General features: G+C 38.3%; 1 protein-coding gene across 1 annotated transcript in view; it reads right to left on the reverse strand.

Moving 5' to 3' along the window:
• The window catches only part of nup85 (nucleoporin 85), a 42,737-nt gene that overhangs the window by 5,652 nt on the left and 22,643 nt on the right, over window positions 1–14,442 (reverse strand). The window contains exons 14-17 of the mRNA XM_061974296.2: window positions 10,932–11,083; window positions 10,732–10,849; window positions 10,566–10,666; window positions 4,998–5,149 (exon numbers count right to left, since the gene is read on the reverse strand). Of these exons, the coding sequence (XP_061830280.1) occupies window positions 4,998–5,149; window positions 10,566–10,666; window positions 10,732–10,849; window positions 10,932–11,083 (523 nt within the window). The remainder of the gene's footprint in view (window positions 1–4,997; window positions 5,150–10,565; window positions 10,667–10,731; window positions 10,850–10,931; window positions 11,084–14,442) is intronic.

Below are 14,442 nucleotides of genomic sequence, written 5' to 3' on the forward strand. Positions count from 1 at the left end.
AAGATGCGAAAGTGGCAAGAAATTGGACGAAATTTGTTCAAAATACTAGGGTGTTTGGGAAAGCCGACGAAATGGTCAGTCGTTCGTTCCGCACACTTTACCGACGAAAGCTATGCTACGACAGAGATGGCAAGAATGAACCGAAGATGATCAAGAGAAGAATATCGACCCTAGCTTCCCTGGCCTGCTGACATCAACTCCAAAACTGGACAGATCAGCTTTCAGGAAAAGAGAGCGGATGAGGGTATGTCTACAGAATATATTAATTGATGAAAACTTTATTCATTACTCGCGGTTTTATGTAAATTATTATACATAAACTGTGTTTACCAATAATTTAGCTTAAAAACATTTATTTTTTTCAATCATTCGAGTACATTCGGGTAGTCTTGTGCATACCTGCCAACTTTTGAAATCAGAAAAACCTAGTAGCCAGGGTCCAGGGGCCGCAGGCCCCGGTAGGTCCAGGACAAAGTCCTGGTGGGGGGTTCAGGCTTCGCCCCCCGACGCAAAATGATTATTAGCATTCAGACAGGTTAAAATGTTGCTAAAACCATCACTTTTCTATCAGTCACAGTGACTTTTCAAAACAAAAATATTACAACAAAAATCATATGGGTTGATTGACATGTTTATTCTGTAAGCTAACTTCAATAGTTTGAAATTATTTTGACAGTTAATGCCAGTTATCCTGTCAACCTTTCACAAGACTTCAATTTGTTCATTGAAAGTATAAACAGTATAAACACTTTTTACAGTAAACAAATGGTAAAACAGGACTAAACAATTCCATTAAAAAAAAAATTATTAACTTTCTGTCCAAGATTGTATAATCTACTGCCTTGTTCAATTGTAAAAAATATTCTGTGCCTAAAATTCACATTTCTATCACAATTATCATACTGTAAACATGGTAAGCTAACTTCATTAAAATTAATAGTCCTGTCAATAGCATGGAATTACAATTCAAATGTAGTTTTTTTGTAAGCCTTTCAAAAGAATTCAAAATATGAAAAATTAATGAAAATTAATTTAAGCCATCAGACACTTGAAAAGTGGCACATCACATCTCTAATGTACCGTATTTTCCGCACTATAAGGCGCACCGGATTATTAGCCGCACCTTCAATGAATGGCATATTTCATAACTTTGTCCACCAATAAGCCGCGCCTACGCTGCGCTAAAGGGAATGTCAAAAAAACAGTCAGATAGGTCAGTCAAACTTTAATAATATATTAAAAACCAGCGTTCTAACAACTCTGTCCCAAAATGTACGCAAATGTGCAATCACAAACATAGTAAAATTCAAAATAGTGCAGAGCAATAGCAACATAATGTTGCTCGAACGTTAATGTCACAACACACAAAATAAACATAACGCTCACTTTCTGAAGTTATTCTTCATTCATAAATCCCTCGAATTTTTCTCCTTCGGTGTCCGAATTGAAAAGTTGGGCGAATGTCGTCCGGCGCTGCCTCCCTGTCTTAGTGAAGGTGTGTTCGCCTTCGGTCATCCATTGTTCCCACGCAGTTAGCAGTCTAGCTTCGAATGCCCTGTTGACACCAATATCTAGCGGCTGGAGGTCTTTTGTCAATCCACCCGGAATGACGGCGAGTATTGAATTAAGCGCGTAAGCGTGTCTCTCAATGTGATGTTATGAGCTAGCAAATATAACAACTACACTACCCAGCATGCAACGATAGTGACGAGCATGCGCGGTAGCCCTGAGAAGCGTTGTTGTATGCTGGCAGTTAGAATGTGGTTATGAGCACGCTGTGAGTAAACGTTGAGAACTCAGTTAACACGCCTCGTCTGCATTATTTATAATTAGACAGACAACACACTTAATAGGAGCCATTTTGGGGTCTTTACATAAACACACAAATGGAAATGAAACGTCACATATCCCAGCATGCACCGCGTGCTTCTTCTTCTTCCGGGGCCGGTGGTTGCTTACAGTAGAAGAAGAAGCGCTTCCTGTTCTATGGGGGCGGGTGCTTACCTTGGCGGTTGCTTGCGTAGAAGAAGAAGCGCTTCCTGTTCTACCGGGAAAAAAGATGGCGGCTGTTTACCGAAGTTGCGAGATCGAAACTTTATGAAAATGAATCGTAATATTAATCCATATATAAAGCGCACCGGGTTAAAAGCCGCACTGTCAGCTTTTGAGTAAATTTGTGGTTTTTAGGTGCGGCTAATGGTGCGGAAAATACGGTAATCATTTTAACTTTTCAACAGAAATAGCACTGCAAAAATATTAAGGACATACTTCTGTATTTTGGTAGTTATGCTGTCAACATTTAACAAGATTTCTTCAACTTGGACTTGAAAGCATTAATAGTATAAACACTTTTAACAGTATAACAGTACTAAACAATTCCAATAGATAACATTGGTGTCATTACCTTTTTGTGGCTAAAATCCAAATTTAGCAACGGCATTAGACTTATGTTTTTTTTGTCCCAACGTGGTCTTTTACATCGCTAATTCCTCCGTGTCCGATCGAAAAATCTTGTCTGCACAAGGTGCAATTCGCGTAGTTTTCACCCTTTTTGGAACGGATAATTATTCCCGGATAGGCTTTTGAATATTCTTCACGGAATGACTGCAGTTTTCTTTTCGGTTTAAGACTCGTTTGCGATTTTTCTCCGGCTGATTCCATGATCGTTCGCTCGTTTGGAAACAATGGCAACTGGTGCCTCGTGCTTGGCAGCGGTGCTATAAATAGCCTCGCGCATGGCATTTGGAATGGCTCGATAGGAAGTTACGGGAAGCAGTGTCGATTGTGATTGTTGTTACGCGATTTCGTGAATAAAACTTTAAAAAAAAAAAATAATTTAATTAATGAAAAACCGTATTTTTTATCACTGCAACCGTAACCCGGAATAGGTTGATGAAAACCGTACTAATTACGGGAAAACCGGAGTAGTTGGCAGGTATGCTTGTGGAATGCAGTATGTTGTGTCTATTTAGGTATGGTTAACCTGAGTGCTGAAATCGTGGAAAAATATATGTTCTTAGCGCGCCTGAAATGGGCTGTCTGCACTCTCAAAGTGCATGTTGTTGCCAAATGTATTTCATATGCTGTAAACCTACCGTATTTTCCGCACTATAAGGCGCACCGGATTATTAGCCGCACCTTCTATGAATTACATATTTCATAATTTTGTCCACCAATAAGCCGCCCCGGACTATAAGCCGCGCCTACGCTGCGCTAAAGTGAATGTCAAAAAAACGCTGCGCTAAAGTGAATGTCAAAAAAACAGTCAGATAGTTCAGTCAAACTTTAATAATATATTGAAAACCAGCGTTCTAACAACTCTGTCCCAAAATGTACGCAAATGTGCAATCACAAACATAGTAAAATTCAAAATGGTGTAGAGCAATAAATAGCAACATAATGTTGCTCGAACGTTAATGTCACAACACACAAAATAAACATAGCGCTCACCTTCTGAAGTTATTCTTCATTCGTAAATCCTTCGAATTCTTCGTCTTCGGTGTCCGAATTGAAAAGTTGCGCAAGCGTGGGATCCAAAAATGGCCGGCTCCGCCTCGTCGAAGTCATCGGATTCAGTGTCGCTGTTGTTGTGCAGCAGTTCTGTGAATCCTGCCTTCCGGAAAGCTCGGACCACAGTTGTGACCAAAACTATCTGCCCAGGCATTTACGATCCACTGGCAGATGTTGGCGTATGTCGACCGGCGCTATCTGCCCGTCTTAGTGAAGGTGTGTTCGCCTTCGGAGCTGTGTGAAAAAAGCCACCCGGCCTCTTCGCGTAAACTTCCCTTAACCACTCGCTCATCTTTTCTTCATCCATCCATCCCTTCGAGTTAGCTTTTATGATGACGCCGGCTGGAAAGGTCTCTTTTGGCAAGGTCTTCCTTTTGAATATCATCATGGGTGGAAGTTAGCATGGCAAGCTAGAACCACAGTGAAGGATGACTTCTCATTCCCTGTGGTGCGAATATTCACCGTACGTGCTCCCGTTCCACAGTGCGGTTCACAGGAATATCAGCTGTGAAATACGGTAGTAATCCGTGTGCGGATGGAGAGATTGCGTCTTTTTATGAACCGGATCGCTTAGTAGGAGCCATTTTGTGGTCTTTACAGATGTAAACAGGAAATGAAACGTACGGTGATATCCGCGCGTTTTTTCTTCTTCTTCCGGGGGCGGGTGAAGCGCTTCCTGTTCTATGGGGGCGGGTGCTTTCCTTGGCGGTTGCTTGCGTAGAAGAAGAAGCGCTTCCTGTTCTACCGGGAAAAAAGATGGCGGCTGTTTACCGAAGTTGCGAGACCGAAACTTTATGAAAATGAATCGTAATAAAGCGCACCGGGTTATAAGGCGCACTGTCAGCTTTTGAGAAAAATTGTGGTTTTTAGGTGCGCCTTATAGTGCGGAAAATACGGTAGTTCATAGTTGTTAGTTTCCTTTAATGCCAAACAAACACATACCAATCGTTGGTTAGAAGGCGATAGCCGAATTCGTCCTCGCTTTCTCCCGTGTCGCTGGCTGTCGTGTCGTTTTTGTCGGTTTGGCTTGCATACGGTTCAAACCGATATGGCTCAATAGCTTCAGTTTCTTCTTCAATTTCGTTTTCGCTACCTGCCTCCACACTACAACCATCCGTTTCAATACATGCGTAATCTGTTGAATCGCTTAAGCCGCTGAAATCCGAGTCTGAATCCGAGCTAATATAGCTTGCTGTTCTATCCGCCATGTTTGTTTGTATTGGCATCACTATGTGACGTCACAGGAAAATGGACGGGTGTATATAACGATGGTTAAAATCAGGCACTTTGAAGCTTTTTTTAGGGATATTGCGTGATGGGTAAAATTTTGAAAAAAACTTCGAAAAATAAAATAAGCCACTGGGAACTGATTTTTAATGGTTTTAACCCTTCTGAAATTGTGATAATGTTCCCCTTTAATAAGTGCCGTTCTAACCAACCTCAGAGGTGTATTAATTAATGTAAATGTTTTCCTTCACGGCACTGACCTTTTCCTGCTCCAGCAGTGGCAGGGCGTCGGTCAGCAAGGTCATCCAGAAGTTTCTGGGGGCGATTTTGGCGGTCATAAGCGACAGGAGCAGCTTGGACGCCTCCCTGAAGCGCTTCTCTCCATACAGCTTGTGGAATTCACGGTACTTCCCTAAGGAACAGAAATGTCAACAAGAGCTCTATTGAACCTGAATGGTGAAGAGATTGCCATGATTATTCAGCATTGAGGTTTTAAAAAGTGCGATTAAATAACCGCAAGAGTTGGGTTTTTTTTTGCCTTCCCTCCGTCGTCACCGGCATTTGAGCGATATGCCAATCAGAATTGTTGGGCCGCGCATTAGATCGTCTCTCGCTTTAAACCGGGAGAAAGAAGTGTCACTCTGTGCATTGCTGTCAGCGTGTTTATTTAACCCTTGTGTGGTGTTCGGGTCTGTGGGACCCGTTTTCATTTTTTTATTAAAAGAAAAATTATACAATTAATTAATTTTTCAAACTGAGACTCACTGACTTTGGCTCATTTTCTGTGAAGAACATATATCAGAATACATATTTAATGACCACTAGGGATGACGTTCGAAACCGATTCTCCCGGTTGTTCGATAAGAAAAGAACCGATTCCATGGACTCGAATCCCTTTTTGAGAACCGGTTCCCGTTATCGAGGCCACTATAGTAAAGAAAATCCCTGGGAACGAATCCCAAATGGGCAATGTTATGCCCATTTGATTGTAGACTCTTACTGACACCTTGTGGCGATATGAAAATACTACGCGTCAATAGTTTGGGCACTTCCGGGTTGACGACGTTCACGTTCATGAGACAATTGAGAAGTAGACAAGTTGTGTTAGCTCTTACAAGCCTTGGAAAAGATAAGTCTGTAAGTAAACTGTTTAACTTGTTTATGTAACTCAATATTAAGGTGGAACGTGGTTAAATTTGATAGTAAGATGTTTATTGAAAAACGATTTTTGTGCACTGTTTCAATGGATGTTTTGAGGACTTAAAATGGCTGTCAGTCGTGTATTTCCACCATCGAAATAGTTTCAACACTCAGAAGATTTGTTTGATGATAGTACTGTATATATGTGTGAAGCTAATATTTACATATTGTGTATTACATTTCAATATGTTAATTGAATCACATAGCTTATTGTGTATTTCAGTTTAAAAAAATAATAAAATAACAGTCCCGTGCAAGACAAAAGTAAAGATAGGAAAAGACAAAGCAAGATCAACAACAATAAAGAGCCTAAATGGATTAATCTGCTTTGGAACTTTATTAGACGTCTTGGATTGTTTGTTAGCTGTCTGCCTGTGTGTGTGTAGTTAGTATGTTCCAATAGCAGCAGAAGTGCACTTTTTGGAGAGCTGTATTATTTTCAGTTTTGTGCCCAAGGGACTGATTTTATTTAACACTATATTATTATTTATACACCTATAGTGATCACAGAGACAGGTTGTTTTTGTGTTACTGTATATATTTGTTTTTCTGAAAAATCCCACTTAATATACTTTGGGTAACAACAGTCAATTTTTATTTATTTTATTTTATTACGGGGGTAACAGTCAATATTTATTTATTTATTTATTTTATTTTAGTTTTTTCTTATAAAATAAAAGTGAGCTTTTGTTAAACCAAATATTGTGTTTTTTTCCATATACAACAACCTATCTGGATTCGATAAGAGAATCGATAAGGAATCGGTTCGATAAGAGGATTCGATAATGGGCTCGAACTCGATAATTTCTTATCAAACATCATCCCTAATAACCACACACCATACACCCCCCTACCCATTTCTATTACATATAAGATGTGGACCCGGGCTAATAGAGGTGTGGAAATTGATGTTCTGTGTGTACGTGTGTGGGAATGTGTCGGTTTAGAGTCATTCTACCTGTAATCTATTACTCATCGCGATAGAATGATCACCTGTATACAGCGTCTGATTCTTCATATCAGTGATAATGTTCCCAGGGAATCAGTGACATTCGTTATACTTAGTAGCATAGTTACATGCAATTAAATTACCGTATTTTTCGGAGTATAAGTCGCTCCGGAGTATAAGTCGCACCGGCCGAAAATGCATAATAAAGAAGGAAAAAACATATATAAGTCGCACTGGAGTATAAGTCGCATTTTTGGGGGAAATTTATTTGATAAAAGCCAACACCAAGAATAGACATTTGAAAGGCAATTTAAAATAAATAAAGAATAGTGAACAACAGGCTGAATAAGTGTACGTTATATGAGGCATAAATAACCAACTGGTATGTTAACGTAACATATTATGGTAAGAGTCATTCAAATAACTATAACATATAGAACATGCTATACGTTTACCAAACAATCTGTCACTCCTAATCGATAAATCCCATGAAATCTTATACGTCTAGTCTCTTACGTGAATGAGATAAATAATATTATTTGATATTTTACGGTAATGTGTTAATAATTTCACACATAAGTCGCTCCTGAGTATAAGTCGCACTGGAGCCCGGCCAAACTATGAAAAAAACTGCGACTTATAGTCCGAAAAATACGGTAATACTTAGAATGCATGAAAAAAAATCTATCCGTCGTCATGTCTTTCATAAGGTTTGTGAACGATAGGCAAAATTACAAAAAAGTGCAGTTACCTTTCAAAATAAAATTTTGTTTACAGAAATTACGGTAGTTCATTTCATTTTTTGTTTATTTATTTTGGAAATCAAAGTTATTCACCTTCTAGTTACAGTAAAATGGTAAACAATTCCAAAGTATGTCCTTTTAAATGGTTACTTGCTTTATTATTATACATTATGAATACTGTATAATTTTTTTATCGATTATTCCTTCAGTTTAAGAGCATGATGTAGACAAAAGCTCTGAGTCTACAATATTTTGTCAGTAAATTATTGTTGATTGTTCCAATGTGTGGCACTCTGGGACAAGAATTTGTTGACAGTCTAAATGTAACATGTCTTGCTTCAGTCATTATTTTCGCAGTTTTATGCATTTTGTTGTATGAAATATAAAAATCGCAAATCGAATCTCAATTACAGTTTTGGAGACAAAAATCGATTACCGTATTTTTCTGAATATAAGTCGCACCGGAGTATAAGTCGCACCGGCCGAAAATGCATAATAAAGAAGGGAAAAACATATATAAGTCGCATTTTTGGGGGAAATGTATTTGATAAAAGCCAACACCAAGAATAGACATTTGAAAGGCAATTTAAAATAAATTAAGAATAGTGAACAGGCTGAATAAGTGTACGTTATATGAGGCATAAATAACCAACTGGTATGTTAATGCAACATATTATGGTAAGAGTCATTCAAATAACTATAACATATAGAACATGCTATACGTTTACCAAACAATCTATCACTCCTAATCGCTAAATCCCATGAAATCTTATACGTCTAGTCTCTTACGTGAATGAGATAAATAATATTATTTGATATTTTACAGTAATATGTTAATAATTTCACACATAAGTCGCTCCTGAGTATTAGTCGCTAGCTATGAAAAAAACAGCGACTTATAGTCCAAAAAATACGGTACTTGCATTATTATTATACATTATGATTACTGTATAATTTTTTATCGATTATTCCTTCAGTTTAAAAGCATGATGTAGACAAAAGCTCTAAGTCTACAATATTTTGTCAGTAAATTATTGTTGATTGTTCCAATGTGTGGCACTCTGAGACAAGAATGTGTTGACAGTCTAAATGTAACATGTCTTGCTTCAGTCATTATTTTCCCAGTTTTATGCATTTTGTTGTATAAAATATAAAAATCGCAAATCGAATCGCAATTACAGTTTTGGAGACATAAATCAATTAGGTTTTTCTCCAAATTGTGCAGCCCTATTTTCCACCAATGGGGGCCTTCATCAAAGTAATTACTAGAAAAGGGGAAGAAAAACAAGGACAGGGAAATGGGGGAATTTACTCATGAATACAAAAATATTAAGTAAATAAAATGAAAAGTGTATCATACAGCAGGGAGGCACTCTTATCCAGAAAATTATGCAAACAATTTAAAATGCATGATATTTTTAACATGTTCTTTTGAAGAGATGGCAGGCAGGAATGTCAAAATTTGAATTTATTTTTTGTTACTTACTTACAAATATAAACAAGGTACAAATTTTCCTTCATAAAGTTTTTTTTTCTTTTTAAAAGGAGGTTACAGAACATATTGAAGGGCGTCACACAGGCTAAAGGCTGGGAAACTGCTGCCTTGGTCTTATGAGAAGTAATTTCTTTGACTGTTCAACCTTATAAAAATCATGTGCTGCGCATTAAGCTGAGCGTACAGTACGTTTATTTTTAGATCTATGTGAGAAGTCTGTGTGTATGAATGGCACTTATCAGTGGGCCATCCACAAGATGAGAAAATGACCTGTTTGCAGTGTAAACTTTCTTCATATCAGAGTTGTGTTTTTCTTGTATTTCTACCCTTCTTGAGACATGAAGAAGGAAAAGTAGCTTCCATATGAGAAGGTGTGAACAAGTGATGACATAAATCATGGTCCCAATACGGAAAACCATTACATCTAATATAGAATGTCTCATTTGCACCCCTGGTGGTGAAATCTATCAAAATGAGGGTGGTCCCAAAAAGAAGGGATTTTTCAAATTGACAGTGTGTCGCTTTTAAAAGTGCTCCCGCTCTGGCCCAACATATGAAATAACAAGTGTGTGTAAGAAATTGAAATGCGCCCCCTTTGGCCACAATTTATTTAAAAATAAATAAACAAATATGTACAGTATGTACAGACATACTGTAATAACCGGAAGTAAATAATGAAGATTAGGAACCAATTACAAACAAAAGTAAATAACTAAAAGCAGTCTTTTTCACAATGTGTCGACTTTTTTCTTATAAAATTGGGAACAATTTCTCACATTCTTTCTGTTTCTGTAATATTGCAATATTTTCTCTTAAAATTATTACTTTTTAATGCAATATGGTGACATTTGTCATATAAAATTATTACTTTTATCACAATATTGCCATTTTTTTGTAAAATAGTGACATTTTTTGAGTAAAATTATGACTTTTGTCATAATTTTGCCAAGTAAAATTCCAATTATTATTATGATATTGCCAAAATATTCAAGTTTTCTTATAAAATTGTGACTTTTGTCGAGGAAAACTACGACTCTTTTCATAAAATTGCCAAGATTTTAAGCTTTTCTTGTAAAATTGCGACTGTTATTGAGTAAAATTCCAACTTTTATTATAATATTGCACAAATGTTCAGTTTTTCTTGTAAAATTTGCGTTGAGCCAAATTATGACTTTTATCATGATACTACCTAAATTATAAGTCTTTCTTGTGAAATTCCAACTCATTTTTCACAACAAGTGTTTTTATATTTGCATAGTATGTATATATTATTAATGTTGTAAATACACATCTTTATATATCTAGAAAGGGTGGTCCTCAAGAGGTAGGCATTTTTCGGAGGTCTCAAGAAGGTAGAAAATACAAGAATGTGTGTGTGTGTGTGTGTGTGTGTGTGTGTGTGTGTGTGTCTGTGTGTGTGTGTGTGTGTGTGTGTGCATACCGAGGAAAGTGAGCCTGTCACTGAGCATCATGGCCGGGCCTAAATTGTCTATGAGGTCCAGATCAGAAAAGGTTCCTTTAGCGCAGTAATCCTGCAAGAACCTGACACAAACAAACGCTATTCAGGAGGAAAGACTTAAGATAAAAGAGTGTTTTAGGGTACAAACCTCTCTGAAATTAAAGTGGCAAAGGCAGCGTCTTTGGCTCGGATGCTCCAGGAAAGAGCAGAACCAAGTCTGTTGTTCCTCAGAGCCCTCATAGCCATGATCTTGCAAATGCTCCGCACTGAATAAAAGACGGGAAATGATTCATTTAAGGTTGAGTTGATTTATTAAGAAAGGCTGGCGTTGAAGCGTCAAAGTGCTACCTTGCTCTGACATCTGCCTTTTCTCACAGATCCTGAGCACCTTTAGGGCTTTGCGCTCCGTGTCTAAAGGGATGCGCTCCATCTGCAGTTCCAGGTAGACTCGGCCAAACTCTGGGCAGTGGTCAAAGTAGTCCACAGCCACTTGCCACAGACTTCAAACAGAAAACATAAACAATAGTAAGGAGTCTGTCCTGTGAGTAATAATAATAATAATGGAGACATTTCAATCAGAGTTTTGTGCTGCCCGTTCTGATACCGATCATTCATGAGTGAGATCGGCCAATACCGATCACACATTTGTCCTCAAGATCACAACAGGTGTATCTTAATGGCAGCTTGTCTAGTTTAGATTGTGGTGTTCCACAAGGAAGTTGCCTAGGACCTTTACTTTTTTCTATATTCACCAATGATTTACCTTGGGCTACCGGGCGTGCCAAATTGGTTCTTTGTGCTGTTGATGCATCCTTATATCATGCTGCACCATCATGCAGTGTAATTAATGTAGTATTGAGCAAGGAACTAAAAGCTGTGCATGACTGGACAGTATGTAACAGACTTGTCCTTAAAGGCCTACTGAAACCCACTACTACCGACCACGCAGTCTAGGGGTGTTTGTTATGCGGGATTAATGTGTGGCATATTAAATATAAGCCTGGTTGTGTTGTGGCAAATAGAGTGTATATATATGTCTTGTGTTTATTTACTGTTTTAGTCATTCCCAGCTGAATATCAGGTCCCACCCGCCTCTCACAGCATCTTCCCTATCTGAATCGCTCCCACTGCCCTCTAGTCCTTCACTCTCACTTTCCTCATCCACAAATCTTTCATCCTCGCTCAAATTAATGGGGGAATCGTTGGTTTCTCGGTCCGAATCGCTCTCGCTGCCGGTGGCCATGATTGTAAACAATGTGCAGGTGTGAGGAGCTCCACAACCTGTGACGTCACGCTACTCGTCTGCTACTTCCGGTACAGGCAAGGCTTTTTTATCAGCGACCAAAAGTTGCGAACTTTATCGTCGATGTTCTCGACTAAATCCTTTCAGCAAAAATATGGCAATATCGCGAAATTATCAAGTATGACACATAGAATGGACCTGCTATCCCCGTTTAAATAAGAAAATCGCATTTCAGTAGGCCTTTAACATCTCAAAAACAAAAAGTATTGTATTGGGGACTAGGCAAGGGTTATCTTGTGACCCAATGTTGGATCTGAGGCTAGGTATTTCAACAGTTCAACAGGTCAGAAGTGCCAAGCTCCTTGGAGTGATGCTGGACTGCACTCTATCCTGGTCAAATCATATCAGTGATATACCGGTAGTTAGAAAGATGGGAAGGGCTGTTGGTATTTCCAGGAAATGTGCTGCTTTTGTTGAGCCACCTCTTCTTTGTCAGATTGTTAAGAGTTTAGTCTAGTGTCATCTGGACTATTGTTCTACAGTCTGGGCGTCTGCTGCAAGTGGGGAGATCAGTAAGCTCCAGATTGTCCAGAATAGGGCAGCAAGGCTGGTTCTGGGTTGTTCACTAAGAACCAATGTTAACCAAATGCATGCTTCTCTTTCCTGGCTAACAGTGCATAACAGGTTGTCAGGGAATACTCTAATATTGTTCAAATCAGTAACCGGTAGTAAAACTCCTGCTTTTCTCATGGCCCAATTAGTTTACAGTAGCACCATGCATAATCACAATACCAGGGCGTCTAGTGAGGGTCATTTTGTACTCCCTCGTCCCAGGAAGAATGCATTGCGGAAATCTTTTATTTATAGATCTGAATGCCGGTGAGAATTCGAGGCAGGTCATTCCAGAGCGAAATGACCTGCCTCGAATTCTCACCGGCATTGAAAGTAAACAGGTTTTTAAAATGAAAGTAATATTTTATCTGAGTCTAAATCAGTTTGCTTGTTGATGATTTTTGTTTGGTTTTGTATTGTGTAGTTATATTTATATGGTAATTAATATTCTGTGGCTGTAAATTGTTTGTTTGTTGATGCTTTTATTTGTTTCTGTATTGTGTAGTTATAATTACCGTATTTTTCGGACTATAAGTCGCAGTTTTTTTCATAGTTTGGCCGGGCTCCAGTGCGACTTATACTCTGGAGTGACTTATGTGTGAAATGATTAACACATTACCGTAAAATATCAAATAATATTATTTAGCTCATTCACGTAAGAGACTAGACGTATAAGATTTCATGGGATTTAGCGATTAGGAGTGACAGATTGTTTGGTAAACGTATAGCATGTTCTATATGTTATAGTTATTTGAATGACTTTTACCATAATATGTTACGTTAACATACCAGTTGGTTATTTATGCCTCATATAACGTACACTTATTCAGCCTGTTGTTCACTATTCTTTATTTATTTTAAATTGCCTTTCAAATGTCTATTCTTGGTGTTGGCTTTTATCAAATACATTTCCCCAAAAAATGCGACTTATACTCCAGTGCGACTTATATGTTTTTTTCCCGTCTTTATTATGCATTTTTGGCCGGTGCAACTTATACTCCGGAGCGACTTATACTCCGAAAAATACGGTATATGCTTTTACTTGTAATTGCATTGAGTTTATGGACCCCAGGAAGACTAGTGGGTTGTTGTGGCAACTAGCTAATGGGGATCCTTAATAAAAATCATAAATCATAAAATCATGTATTAACTGCAAATTGTTACATTTATTTATGGTAAGTGCTATTGACAGCTTGAGAATATCAACACAATATTTAAACTAGTGCCTTATTCTCTTGTATTACATACAACTGTTTGAGCAAAAGTAAGTCTATAGTACACAATAACTTAACAAAAGAATTATTCACTGAATTTGCGAACACTTACACAAAATGTTTTTTGAGACAACACAAATATCAACTAATCAGTATTGATTACCGTATTTTCCGCACCATTAGCCGCACCCAAAAACCACAAATTTACTCAAAAGCTGACAGTGCGGCTTTTAACCCGGTGCGCTTTATATATGGATTAATATTAAGATTAATTTTCATAAAGTTTCGATCTCGCAACTTAGGTAAACAGCCGCCATCTTTTTTCCCGGTAGAACAGGAAGCGCTTCTTCTTCTACGCAAGCAACCGCCAAGGTAAGCACCCGCCCCCATAGAACAGGAAGCGCTTCTTCTTCTACTGTAAGCAACCACCCGCCCCCGGAAGAAGAAGAAACGCGCGGATTTTCGTTTCATTTCCTTTGTGTGTTTACATCTGTAAAGACCAGACTACAAAATGGCTCCTACTAAGCGACATGCGTATAACGCAGAATTTAAACTTAAGGCAATAAGTCATGCCGAAGAACACGGAAATAGAGCAGCAGCAAGAGAATATAACATAAATTAATCAATGGTGCGTAGGTGGAGGAAGCAAGAAGATGACCTGCGCCAGGTAAAGAAGACAAAACAGAGTTTCCGAGGGAACAAAGCAAGATGGCAACTGTTGGAGGACAAACTCGAACAGTGGGTTGTTGAGCAGAGAGCAGCAAGCAGAAGTGTCAGCACCATCACTATT

The sequence above is a fragment of the Nerophis lumbriciformis genome, linkage group LG22, assembly GCF_033978685.3.
Source record: "Nerophis lumbriciformis linkage group LG22, RoL_Nlum_v2.1, whole genome shotgun sequence".
Classification (NCBI taxonomy): domain Eukaryota; kingdom Metazoa; phylum Chordata; class Actinopteri; order Syngnathiformes; family Syngnathidae; genus Nerophis; species Nerophis lumbriciformis.